At 35.8% G+C, this 14,593-nt stretch overlaps 2 protein-coding genes across 2 annotated transcripts in view; one reads left to right on the top strand and one right to left on the bottom strand.

Moving 5' to 3' along the window:
- Window positions 1-2,658, top strand: part of LOC117122213 (inositol monophosphatase 3-like) — a 5,286-nt gene extending 2,628 nt beyond the window's left edge. The window contains exons 4-5 of the mRNA XM_033267723.1: window positions 1,195-1,368; window positions 2,202-2,658. Of these exons, the coding sequence (XP_033123614.1) occupies window positions 1,195-1,368; window positions 2,202-2,455 (428 nt within the window). The 3' untranslated portion in view covers window positions 2,456-2,658. The remainder of the gene's footprint in view (window positions 1-1,194; window positions 1,369-2,201) is intronic.
- Window positions 2,659-8,641: 5,983 nt separating this feature from the next.
- On the bottom strand, window positions 8,642-11,477 carry LOC117122246 (potassium voltage-gated channel subfamily B member 2-like). Its single transcript, XM_033267778.1, has one exon. The coding sequence runs from the start codon at window positions 11,346-11,348 to the stop codon at window positions 9,207-9,209; it is 2,142 nt and encodes a 713-aa protein (XP_033123669.1). The 5' UTR covers window positions 11,349-11,477; the 3' UTR covers window positions 8,642-9,206.
- Window positions 11,478-14,593: the final 3,116 nt, after the last annotated feature.

The following is a 14,593-nucleotide window of genomic DNA, read 5'->3' as shown; positions in this document are numbered from 1 at the left end:
ACCTAGGCCTAGCCTAGGCCTATATCACTGCGAAGAATGGATTGGCGGTGGAAACGCAGTTTCTTAGCCAGTGACGCCGATAACGGCATTTTTAAAGTAATATTTAAAATGGCAGTTCCCTTCAAATATATATATATTAGAGTTAACTTAATAATCAAAAATAATTATTATACCGATTTCACGAAGTATCCACGGTTGAAACGGATCATCGTCCGCGTCAACTGTGACATCCACCATAGTGTTTTGTCGTCTGGTTGGCTTATTTTTCAGCTTGAGAGTTAAACAAGTGAGCATCGATTTTCTGGCGGCGGCGGTTCGCCGTTCCATCAATCGTTCTCCTTCCTTCTTCTTTGAAAAGCTTACATCCTAAGCTTTATTTTGATGGGTATTTCTATTGGGGTCATCACACGAAAAATAGCTCAAAATTAGATCTGAAGTTTTGAAAAAGTTTCCTAGCGATTTTTAGATATCAAAATAGGACAGAAATACTTTAAATTTGGTACCTAGTTGAAGCCCAATTATTGGAGAAAATATTTTTGCAATTGGCTATTCTCCTTTGTTAACGGCCTCCCTCCGCTGTCATAGTTTTCAATAGGTACTTTCATTGGCTGTGCGCGGCGCCGCCAGGTTTGCTGTACTCACTAACCCAATTCTCTACTGAGTGACTATACTTCTAGTACGTTTTATATATGTTTATTGTGAATGGATTTGAACATATTTAGTACCATATGAAAGATAATGAAATAAGCTTTACAAAGGTGTTTTTAAAATTTATGTTTGATCAATAGTTTTCAAGAGAGACTCAATTAAAAAAGATGAATATCATTCCAGTTTCCGGAAATTCCACTAAAAACCTGCATAGTTTACACTTCCTTGCCGGTACCTAGTAGGAAAAGGTAAAATTTTATACCAACTGCTGAAATTGGCTGATGAAGTCAGCAACATTATAGGTACTTTTAAGCTGAGCAAGTGTTACTTAGTTATTGTATGGTAGTATGAAGTAGTATCAACATTGCATAATTACAAACTGTCATACAAACATCTAGCTTCAGTTATAATTCGAATTGAAAGGGATTTTGTTTAGGGAAAGGGGCAGGAGGATTGTGTTATTTATTAGCTTAACCTTAATCAATTTGGATGATTCAGATATTCATACAGTACCAAGCTAATTGTGGTACTTTGTTATTATTTTAGAGTGGGCTTGGGTTGATATGGCTAAGTCTAATGGCTTAGAGAAACCACAGAGCCGGGAAGATGGGGCTGTCAACCCTGTGATTATTGTGTCTAGAAGTCACCAAGGCGCGGTTGAGGATGTTGCGCATAAGTCGTTTGGAGAAAAGACTACGGTAATACCAGCAGGGGGAGCAGGTATGTTAAAAATTGTTTTTCAAAGTATCAGCTATTACCATGCTGCTGTACTAGTCGAAATACTTTTTAGGGGAGTAAGCAGTGTATTCCCTGTCATCATTCTGACATACATAAGGCCATTGTTACAGTTGTATATAACAAGAAGCTGACAAGAAAAAATGTACTTTTTGTGCTGAATTCATATAACAAATTGATAATATCACTAGAAGTATTAATAAATTCAAATTAGAAATATTACACTGCTCACTAAAGCTCTGTCCAAACTATTAAATTTCATGTGACAAACTTGTGTGGATGTGCCCATATATGGGCATGATGATGTCATATTACATCCAAATATGGGCATATCAAAGGTATTTGTCACATAGAGTTTGATAGCGTAGGCAGAGCTTAAAGCCCTGGCCAAGCACTGATATTAGGGAGCTTTTAATTTGTTTGACAACGCGATGCTAGAACGGAATCACTCATGTGTGACTGTCCTACCAAACGTCCTACGTTCTCTGCATACATAGATTTGGCCAAATTGCGTCCTAGAATACACGCGACGAGAACTTCACGTTCTCGCATGCGTAGATGACATTTAGTGACGTCATTACGTTATACGTCCTACCGTCATCGTGCAATCGAAACCTCCCTAGTCCAGGCCATTAAAAATATCTGACATAATTGCAACAACTCAACTACAACGTACAGTCCTCAAGCATAAAAATCATTATGCACACATAAACCTTTCTTCATTCAGTTGTTTTATTATTAATTATAATATTAAAATGTAAAAATTTAGTCATCTTCTATCTGTTCATCATTGAAATTGCTACACTTTTCTTTGACAGGTTATAAAGTATTGTCATTATTTGATGGTACTGCGGATGCCTACGTACATACCACCTTGATCAAGAAATGGGATATATGTGCCGGCGATGCCATCATCCGTGCATCTCATGAACAAATGACAACTCTCCAGGGCCAACTTGTTAATTACAATTACGCATCTAAAGGCGATGAGAAGAATGAACACGGCCTGTTGGCATCACTACATGACCATCAACTGTTCCTTGAGAAGCTTGAAGAAGTTGTCAAAGGGTAGAAGTAGGTCCCTTCATGATACTGCCCTCCTCCTGATGTTTTTATTAAAAATGAAATTTCTATTTTTGTTTAAATTGTTTGCAATCATGATGGTGAACCTACAAGTATAACATATTGAGTGCCATTTTTGTATGGTGTAATTTTCGCAGCCATTTACCAAGAGAAAAATGTAAATGCAATTTCACCCATTAATGAAGAGGTTGAGTACAGGTTACGAATTAGAGGTACAGTACTGTATGAATTATGTAGAATAACAATTTTATATTTATTTAATATCATCATAGTTTATCAATTGCTGTATTTTCTGGTTATTTTTTTTTAAATTATTGGTGATATTATTTTCAGGCCCTCATTGTCAGGCTTTATTTTACTATCATATGTAATGTCAAATTTGCATGGCAGTAAATGTGTTAATGATAAATTTCATTTAACATATTTGTTATATGAATAAGTTAATGTTAAAAAATATTGTGTTAACTTAGGTAAATATTTAATTGAATTTCAAAATGTTAAATTTTGAAATTTATTTTAAATACTGAATTGATATCTCTCTTACATTATTCATGAGGTTGCAGGTAATGGCTGTACTCTTGTCATTTGTTGAAATGTATTAAGAATGTATTTTCATAATTTTAAAGTGTGTTTGCATCAGGAAAATATCATAGGAGTGGTGTTTTTGCCCTATCTGACGTGTTATCGACTTTAGGTTTAGACTCATCACTAGTCACTAAGCGCAAGCTTAGTGGTCTAGTGGTTACGACACCAGGTGTCTTATCTGAAATTTGTCAGTTCGCTTCCTAACCGAATCACTTGCAATTTTTTTTTTGGCAAGTTTTTGGAAACGTACTGAGTATTTGGTACGATAACACATATGTAGGGCAAAACATCACTCCAATAAAATGTATTATTGTTTGAGAGTTCACCGATATTGAAGTTGGATCTCACAATAGGACACAACATTAGCAGTGAAGGCTTTTAAATATGTTGAAATCTTACTTTGAGAATGGTTCCAACAAAAAATAAACAAAAACCAAAAAAAAAACAAAAAACAAAACGGTATTACGACAGACAGGAAAGTCTGGAAAAGTATTCAAAAACTCATCTTGGTTTCAGCTGAATGATGTACTATTATTATAGCTTTAATGTTGGTAGGATGTAAGTGATCTTGAGCATTGAAAATGGTTTATAGCTCATATTTTAGTTTAGACTTGTTTTAGTTGATGCTTATTTATTTTTGAAATTTATAGACAAAAATTATGGAACATATCTTGAAATTGTGCAGATAACTTGAGCAATAAACATTTCAACAATTTAAATTGCTTTAAACGTTGTATATTTATCTAAGTTTTTAGCTTTCAATTATTAATAAATATAGATTGATAAATAAACAGCCACACATAAATATTGTTTGTATTCTTTTGCGCAAAGACACTTGGCTGATGAACAAATTTTGTCCTGTAGTAAGTGTCTATAAACAGTGACAACTATATTCCCTTGATTTGTCTCTCATTGAATGTAGATGACCTAATTAATGCTGTTTATTATGAGCAGTTAAATTTAGTGTTATACCATATTTATTTGAATGTTGAAGGTTTCGAAGGTGGCGTTTATTTTGCTGGAGGCATTTATTTATGTATTTTTGTTTGGGGGTGTAAAATGGATATGTATTATGTACTCGAATAAACTCCCCTTAATTTTACTGTAAATGTGGAACTACACTGTTTTATTGTGTAATCATAAATTTGATTATTGAGCCCAACCAGGTTAGAAAAAATGTAATTCTAATGGAGTAGAACATTAATAGAATGTGTTGAGGAGAACGTTGCTGCCATTGGTTATTTTACGGTCATTGGGGGGGGGGGGTATTTTGTTTTATAGAAATAATAACCTCCTCCCCCCCTGGGCATTTATTTGAGGGTGGCATTTATAGGGCTCTGAAGGTGCGTTTATTTGAATAGAAACTGTAATTGATATTGTGAGGAATGTTTTTTCAGGTTTTATCACAGACAACATTTATTTATTTTAAGAAAATATGATTTTTGTTTTTCTTAAAATTCATTACTAGAATTAGTACTTAAACAAACCATGGTTATTTGCGTACTGTATAAAGTAAATTAAATGTTACAATTTGTAAGCGAGTACAAATGTGTTTACACTAGTATTTTTGTTTATAAACATACAAAATCCAGTCTATTTATCTGTTAACGATATGCTAAATTTTGGGCTTTTATTAGGATAAAGTTTGTTTCAGTGTTACTATTTGAGTCAATATGAGAGTTTTTTTTAAACAAAAAATTATTTTTTCATTAATAAATTTACTATTACTTGTTTTGGTAGGTGCCGCCGGTACAACCTGGTTTCCATACAACTGCTACCTTTCGGTGAAGCTGATTGGTCGGTCTAATCAAGGGGCCTTCCCGATTGCACCATTGCTGCTCCTCAGTACAACGACTGCACTGAAAGCACTGTAGTGACGGTGTAGCGATTTTAATGAAACCAGGCTAATATAGATTTTCGTTCAATTAAATGTTATGTATACAGTAATGAAGTGGTAAATGGAAAATGTGGACATAATATTGGACAAGGGTTAAGTATAAAAATGTTTGATTCCCTTAGCAAATGCGGTTACAAAACTGGGGCACTGCCCTAATTTAATCTTGACATTTCATACAGTTGTGTTCTTATTATTGTTATAATTGTAATAGTTTTTATAGTTTAATTTGAAATTAATTAAATTATGAAAATTTTTTCCTAAATAGTCATGGATTTTATGTTTAATGCAATAATTATCCAAAATATATAATCAAATATTTCTACGATTTATGGTAAGACAGTGGACACAGAGGAGGAAAGCCCTCATAATAATAGTCCTCATGTTTTCAACAAAATATTCGACTGGTACGTTTCGTTGAGAACGATTTTTCTTTGAGAATTAATTTTCATTCAACTGTTTCGTGAAGTAGACTTCATTGAGAACGGAAATTAAGAACTTTATGCTACATTTCGTGTGTTCTGTGCATTTTTATACTCTAGAATATGTATATAATTTGGTGATAATTTTGGTGTAATTTTGGTTTTTCGTCTAGATAGTATGTAAAGGTATGTTTGTAAAATATGAATAAAATAATTTGTGACAAAATTGATACATTGTCTAAAAGTTATATGAATATTTACTGTAAGTAGTTAAGGTCCGACATTGACAACCTGGCTGTGAATTTGGCTTTTGTATTGGACAAGGCACTTGACAAAAATGTGTCTGTCTACCCGAAGTAGTAAGTGGGTACCTGGTATGATTTTGTGGCATTGAATGTTTGTCTACAGTGTATTGCAGCACAACTAGATAACATTCTAGAGGGAGCAGAGAAAGTTGCAGTTTGTTTTCCAATTATGAATTCATGGACCATGGACGTATGGGCCGCCCAGAGGAGAAACTATAACAGGGCCAAGAGTTGGTGTGGGCCCCAGTTATGAGTGCGAAACACGAGAAAGATTGCGTCGAAGGCACAAACATTTTTTTTCAGGGGCCCTGTCAATCTGGAAGGGCCCATTATTAGGGGACCCATGCCATTATTGAGGGCCCATGATAGTATTTATTATCTTTGAAATAAATATTGAAAAAAATGCTATACCTGTAATTTCTTTGGGCCCCCAGGTAAACTTGGGCCCTGGGATCTTGCCCCTGCCCCCCTCTCGGTGGCACTAGACGTAATGGTTCTAAATATTATTGTTTTAACATTTTTATTACCACTAAGTTGTAGAATCAACTGCTGCTGTTTTTGCTACTGATGCTGTTGCTGTTGTTGCTTTTGTACTTCTAATAATTATCTACTCATTACTCTATAAATACATCAACTTCAGCATGTTGAAACAGAAGGTGACGATTTTCATGATAGATAAGGAGATGATGACCATCTCTTCACATGTTTGGCTTCAGATTCACGTGGACAATTAAAATTAACGAATATAGTTGGTTGATATTCTGTAAACTACTTTATTCTATAACACATTGCTAATGTTCGTTAAATAGATGATCTTTTGCAAGGCAGCAGGAATAACAAACACATTCATATCCACATACGACACCAACCAACAGCCAACGATATAAATATTAGCAACAATAACCACCACAACCAACAATAACAACAAACAGCAACCAACAACTACGATCAGCAAATTCAATATTTAATATTCTTACCTGGTCCCACTGGGGGGGGGGGGGGAGAGACAGGAGTAGAAGAAGTTATGTTCCAGGTTATTCCCCAAACTTACTATGTGCTTTTCAAAACTATGTGAAGTTTTTATTAACATTTGTTGAGTTTCCGTATACATACATTAATATTTAAGTATGGGATAAATGGTATAATGCTTTCTTTGTTTTGGGCAACCCAAAAATGATTTAGGCCTATTGACAAGAGATATTAATGTACCAGGCTGTATCGAGTATTTACCTGGTATTATTGCCCCGCCTACCCAAACCAATTCTGCTCATAATTATGCTTGCAGTATTAATCACGGTGCTCTTTCTTGATTGACATATGTAGTTGCAATGAGATCACAGTAACGTGACAACGATTCACGGGACCGGGGGCGAGAAAGTGTATTGTTATGGACCCCATGCATTAGTAGTCGATTACGAGGGTCCCTTCACAACGGAAAATCTAACAATATCAGTGGTGGCGCTAGATGGTCCAAGGAGAAATTTCGCCCAGAAAATTAAATGCTCCCATCGGTCTGTCATTTCAAGGCCACTGGCCACTTAAAAACAATGCATTTCACAAACTTATTACAGTTTGATATAAATACACTGAGCATTTAAATAAAAATAAGAAACACATGGACAGAAGCGTTACACGTTAATGTGACTTTATAAATTATAATTGTATCTCCGGTCTGCTATTGGAAATCATATTTTCCCCTCACCCTAAAAATTTACATTTCCCCCCACTTTCTCCCACCCCCACCCTGTGCATTTATATACTTACTTATAGTATTTGTATATAAGGCAGGATTATAGGTCTATTATACGAATTTGATTTTGTAACATTTTTGTATTTCAAAATAAATATCGTATTTTATGCAAATAAGTATTATATCGTGTTATGTTTTTACATGAGAACCAAATTCAGCAAATAAAACAACAGATTACACTTTACGAGCAACAAACACGGTAGTTCAAAAGAAAGTTAAGTTAGACACAAGGTAATATGTTTAATGTTTTTAATTCATTATTGTGTCCATTTATACAGCTTTTATTTAATTATTAAATACACATCGAATTGTGTATATAATATCTTAGAATCGGTCTTGATTGAGGCCAATTTACTAATGTATGCTGCTAAGTTAATGCAAATACCCATTATATAATACATTATATATCGATCAGAATGACAAAATAAACAACTAAGTATCCACTGGAAGGAATCCCAATATCTGCAGACGGATCCGATTCGGCCTTCCAGGACTCATCAGTGCAGCTGGGGTATAGACCCAAAAGAAACGTTTGACCAGCTTAGGAAGGGCCCAAACCAGTCCCACTACCACTAATGATTACAGAGCCAAACCAAGGCAATATATGTTTTTATATATATATATATATATATATAATTAAAACGGAACAGTAGAGAAAATCCGATCAGAATGACAAAATAAACAACTAAGTATCCACTGGAAGGAATCCCAATATCTGCAGACGGATCCGATTCGGCCTTCCAGGACTCATCAGTGCAGCTGGGGTATAGACCCAAAAGAAACGTTTGACCAGCTTAGGAAGGGCCCAAACCAGTCCCACTACCACTAATGATTACAGAGCCAAACCAAGGCAATATATGTTTTTATATATATATATATATATATATAATTAAAACGGAACAGTAGAGAAAATCCGATCAGAATGACAAAATAAACAACTAAGTATCCACTGGAAGGAATCCCAATATCTGCAGACGGATCCGATTCGGCCTTCCAGGACTCATCAGTGCAGCTGGGGTATAGACCCAAAAGAAACGTTTGACCAGCTTAGGAAGGGCCCAAACCAGTCCCACTACCACTAATGATTACAGAGCCAAACCAAGGCAATATATGTTTTTATATATATATATATATATATATAATATACATATATATATGTATGGATGTATATATATACACAATATACATATATATATATATATATATATATATATATATATACATTATAAAATATTATTAATACACGCAAAATAAGTGTGAAACACAATATTTGTTCCATAAATTAATGTTTCTGTACTGTCCGATGATGCAATAATAGTAATGTCCTTTTTAGTTACGGTAATAGAATGGCATCCGGTATAATTACTCTGCTCTGGTAGAAAATTCTATTCTATACACATGCGTATTGTATAACATATTACTTCATATCATTTATAAGTTTTATATTTTCCCTATTATGTAATATACATTCAGTAAATATACATGCACGTACATGGGTTTATAGATTGTAAGTTACTGTTGCCACACACACTTTTTGTTTAATATATAGGCCTCTATGTGCATAGACTATCGACGTTTTACAATTAAAAAAAAACACTTAAGACATAAAAGACATGATCTTCTGCAATGTTGAGGTATAAAAGCAAACCTATACTACTGGGATTTTAATTTCTATAGGCTTACTGAATAAATGATTATTTCATTATTAGGCTGAAGATTACAATTGGTGACGTTTTTAAATTGACCAAAATGAAGGCATGGCGAACTGAACCATCACATCTAAACTAGCTGCTATTTTCAACAGGCTGCTGAGTCTTGGACCTTGCAAGTGGCATGTCCCAATTCTCGGAGGCGTAGTGAAACCAAATAGCGTGTTTACTCTCATTTCCAGTAGCATGCAAAGTGGACTCATCGAGTGATCGAGACTTCATTTGAGAGCACGTCGTTCCATTGTTTTCTTTACACATTCTTCGTTGACGGTATGCTGTCAGGTCTGGCGACATTCCAAATCTTATATCTTTAACGACGGTCCTTTGCCCATTTTCGGCTATTTTTGTTCTGCCTTCTTTACAGGAATCGGACGCGGTTCTGCTAACATCAGTCCTGTTAGTTCGTTGGCGTGGTGGGGTAGTAATCTGACCATCTGAAGGACAACTGTCACTGGTGGGTTTTGGCTCAGGCGACGATGGCTCTCTTTGCCATGGCTTGTGATTACACAGTCGCAATCCAGTTGTGATGCCACTGAGCAAGCCTGGTCTCATCTTGTTCTTACGACACCTGCCTTTCCCCGCGGATTTCTTTGCAAGGCGTGGTTGAGGACTACTTGTTAGGCTACCCTCTGAATTTGTTGAAGATTCATTATCTTTTTCATCATCTATGGTTACACGTTTTGGTTTCGAACATTTAATGCTTTGAGTATCAGGACTGGCTGGTGACTTTGGTCTGTCATCACCTGAGCTAAGGGCGGTTCTTAATGCCGGCTTTAGTGATTTCGGTGAGCTGACGGGTCCATTCCCTTCTTGATCAGCTTTTATCCAAGTCGTTGTGTATCCATTATCTAACTTCTGCACCACTACGATACCTTCATTGTTATCAACAACGCCTTCGTTGTCAGCGTTGCTCTTGACTTGTTTTAAAGGTGAATGTCTGCGAAGTAGTGGCTCTGTCTCATCGGCTTCCCGTGCGTCATCAGTGGTTGGTGTAACATCGTATTCATTGTGTTGTGGCTGGCAATGTTCATTTTTTGGAATGAGCCTATCACTGCCATCTGATGCAACTTCTGAAGAGATCATGTCCATCCCCCGTTGTCTATTGAGCTGCCCTAAACTTGGTATATGCTGTCTATGAATATATGGATGTAAACCATTAGTATCATACTCATCATGTACATGACACGTGTTATGACGATGAGGAGACATCTGAACATCCGGGTAGTCAACTGACGTGTATGGATCAGATGCCAAACTACTTGAACTCTGACGGTTAGCGTGATCAGTATAAGTGGTTGAGCTGAGGCTTCGATTTCTAGGATATCTCGGTGGCGGCAATTTGTCAGCGGAGTGACATGATTTCACATCCACCTCTGGCACGACATGTATCATTTGAAATTCGAGACCAACAGCTCCGCAACAGGAAGAAGCGTCCTGGTTATTTTCGAGCTTACTACTACATCCTGGAGGTGGCATTCTATTTTCACATGCATTGTTGTCAGCCTTATTCCTTGCTGATTCAATGATAACATCAATCGTAGCGAAGTCAACGTCATTATCACTGCTAACCAAGCTGAGCAAGCTACCATTTTTCTTGGCTTTTTCATAAGCATGGCGTCGTTTCAATGCCTTCTCTTGCTTACTTTGTTCTTTGTAGAATTCAGAAAAGTTATTCACGATAATAGGAATCGGTAGAGCAATGAACAGTACGCCAGAAACACAGCACACTGCACCAATTACCTTTCCAAGTTCTGTAACAGGGTAGATATCTCCGTACCCAACAGTGGTCATTGTAATTGCGGCCCACCAGAAAGCTGCTGGTATGCTTGTAAAATCTGTTTGTGGCTGATCTTTTTCTGCAAAATACTCCAGGCTGGAAAACAACAATATTCCCAGCGCTAAGAACAAAATGAGCAAGCCAAGTTCCTTGTAACTTCTCTTTAATGTAAACCCTAAGGACTGTAGCCCGGTAGAATGTCTAGCCAATTTCAGAATCCGTAGAATTCGCATAATACGGAAAATCTGGATGATTCTCCGTACATTATCGAATTTTAGGACCTTTTCGTTGGTAACGAAGAGGGTGATATAAAATGGTAAGATAGCCATAAGATCGATCATGTTCAGCACACCTTTGAAGAACTTCCATTTATCAGGTGCTGATACCAAACGTAGAACGTACTCAAAGGTGAACCAGGCAATGCACACCTTTTCGACCATAACAAGATGTTCGTTTTCATGTTCGTCTCCATTTTCATCAATTACTGTAAAGTTATCAATTGTATTCAATGAAAGTCCTATTGTTGATAACACAATGAATAGTATCGATATTACCGCTACCACCTGAAAGACAAAAACAGATTGTATTACACAAACCTTTACTATAGTTTATTCATTTTAAAATGCTTCAAAGTAAAATTGGTGTTAAATTGTAATTATCAAAATAGTAATTATGACATGGCATTTTTAAGTGAGGCTTGTCATATCTGAATATTGTAGGTGACAAAAATAAATTTAAGTAAAAAATTATCACATTATAGGTTTGTGTATTTTCAGAGTACAATACTGCACGCCCCGCTTGAAATAAACACCTCATTCAAAGACTCATTTGGAATAAACGCCTTTATCGAATAAACGTGTATTTATTCCCACCCCCACCCTTATTGACTGTAAGCAAAACTGATGGAAGCAACATCATTCTCAACACATTCTATTAATATTCTAACTTCAGTAGAATTACGATTTGTCTAACCTGGTTGGGATCAATAAGCCTTTATGATCACGCAATAAATCGTTATGACAATAACCCCGAGGAGTTTCTTCGACTAAATACGGTACTCGCGCGAATAAGCGTCCGGGCGCTTAAAACATTTTGGCTCTTTTTGAGGGGCTTATTCAAACGGGGCGCTTATGAAAACAGAGTGGAAATTGAAGGGGCGCTTATGCAAAAATAGATAAAAATTGAAGGGATGCTTATGGGAAATTGGAAAATTCAAGGGGCACTTTTTTTAAATCGATGATAAACGAATGGTTTTGGTGAAGAATATGTAATCGTCGAGAGAGTATGGCTCATGACAAGAATGTTGGGAGTATCAGATGAAGTTGGTGGTGGTGGTGGTGGTGGTAAGCGTGTTGACCATCTGCCAATTCAGATTAGTAGGATCATTGCAGAGTTTCTTGCTTAGATATGCGACTGATGAGATCAGTTTATTTTTGTTGACTGAAAATGGCCATACAGTATTTTATTTTTTAGATATTAAACACTGTAGTTCTAAATCCAAAAAGGGTAGCAATAAAACAAGAACGGGATTCTAAAGATGCATCAAACTGACAACCATGTTAAACTTAAAGGGAGACTGATAGACCGACAATGCTAAGATAGATGCGAATAGTTGATGCAGAAAATTAAGTTGGTGATGTACTTTACTGTATGATTATATTTTTTAGGGGCGCTTATTCAAACGGGGTGCTTATTTGTGCGAGTACGGCATGTACCTTTCATTGGTCATCAGTAATAAGAGCAAAAAAATAATGTAATCTTTGACACATGAAAGCAATCCGAGGGCAGTTGGGACAGTCCCGCACAATTGTTCTATTGGGTCCACATTATACAAAGAATGGTTCCACATTTTCAAAGAATATTTGAATTTATGCGTAAAATGTGTCCACCCTGATATTGACCCGCCCTATTGAAAATTCTGGCTATGGCATTGCATCAAACCGGTATTGTAGTTACTTTGAGAAATATTGCTGAGACAGCAAAATCGACATAGTAGCTTAATATCGAACTACCTCATAATCAAATATTTTATTGCATTTATTGTTTGGAAAAGCCTCGCCGAAGTACTAAAGTTTTGAGTATACTGCGCCTGCACAGATATACCGGTACTCTATGCTGTGGTAGTAGAATTGTTCTGTAAAATTTAATGTGCTAAGGTTCAATATCTGTAAAATGAAATGTATTAAGGTTTATTTCAGTTAATTGCATTTGACAGGCATTCCAAGTCGGGTGCCAAGTAAAGTGTGAATGTAGTTTCATCAAGGAGTTGATAATTGATCCGACGTTTTGACAGATGACCAATGGCTGATAGCACCTTGTCTGAAAATGGACTATGTTTAGAGTAATTTTTACCCTTTCGAACTTAGGTGTAGTACTGTCAACAAACTCAAGATTAACAAACGCTAGATTCTGCAGTATATTCATGCTCCTACCAGAAACCTATATTTGTCATCAGTAAATCGTTAAAAACCATATAGGCCTATACTGCCCTCTATTGATTACTCAAGTCTGAAATACGATTAGAAATCATTTGACAATTTTTTTGTGCAGTTTGAAGAAAATTGAAACGGTGTTTTCAAACGCATTTTGTCGGATTCACAGATCATGATTAAATCTCCGTCAATCAATTAAAATCATTGCCGTTGACTTATTTATCAGCAAAGTTCACCACCATCGTCGTTATCGACGTCATCACCATCACCGCCATTATAATGAACAACATTATCATTTTCACAATTTTTTATTATCGTCATTTTCACCAGTATCATCGGCAGCACACAGCACCAGGAGCAAAATGTTGTATAAGAAATGCATATTGTAATGTTTGTAAAATGATCTAGATAATGAATTGGAATCTTTCAATCAAGGCTTAGGCAATTTAAGAAAAATTATGTTGTGTTTTTGATAATGGAAACCGCATGAGCTTCACATACTAGAAACGTTTGTGTTAGACACCGATGCGGTGTGTTTGATACTGTAGGAAGCGGGTGTGTGACATAAGCAACGTGTGTGTGAGTGTGACATGGAAATGTGGCGAGGTTTGACACAGGGTAAGTAGAGCAGACACTCCATAGAGTGCATACATCCCACATGTGCCTGAATACCAACATGGCAAACCGTCTATAATGGGCGAAACTGTAACATAGGCCTTTTTTTTACTGTGTAAAATAATGGAATCGCCAGTTGTATTCGGGCACATTATTTTCTTGAATACTGCAGAATACTCTACATTTTCTGATGTTTTTCCATGAGAACCAAATATTCGGTAAATAAAACAAAAGATAACACTTTACGACCGACAAACATGGTAGTTCAAAAGAAAGCTAAGTTCGACACAAGGAAATAAAGGTTTAATGTTTTTAATTCATTATTGTGTCCATTTATACAGCTTTTTTATATATATATTAATTATTAGACATCGAATTGTGTATTATAATACCTTAGTATCGGTCTTGATTATATATATATTAATTATTAGACATCGAATTGTGTATTATAATACCTTAGTATCGGTCTTGATTGAGGCGAATTTATTAATGTATGCTGCTTAGATAACACAAAAACCAATTATATAATAATATATATATATATATATATATATATGTGTGTGTGTACGTGTATAATACATTACCATCAATTATATATACGATGCTTCATAGGCAAGGCAAATTATTATATATATATA

The sequence above is a fragment of the Anneissia japonica genome, unplaced genomic scaffold (genome assembly GCF_011630105.1).
Source record: "Anneissia japonica isolate Jap-2015-1 unplaced genomic scaffold, ASM1163010v1 scaffold287708_len1499824_cov190, whole genome shotgun sequence".
Classification (NCBI taxonomy): Eukaryota; Metazoa; Echinodermata; class Crinoidea; order Comatulida; family Comatulidae; genus Anneissia; species Anneissia japonica.
Note: the sequence above shows the minus strand (reverse complement) of the source record. Positions and strands in the feature narration are given on the sequence as shown.

Excerpts from the sequence above, each read along its gene's own strand:
- LOC117122246 (XM_033267778.1), bottom strand. The coding sequence starts at position 11,348 with ATGGTCGAAAAGGTGTGCATTGCCTGGTTCACCTTTGAGTACGTTCTA.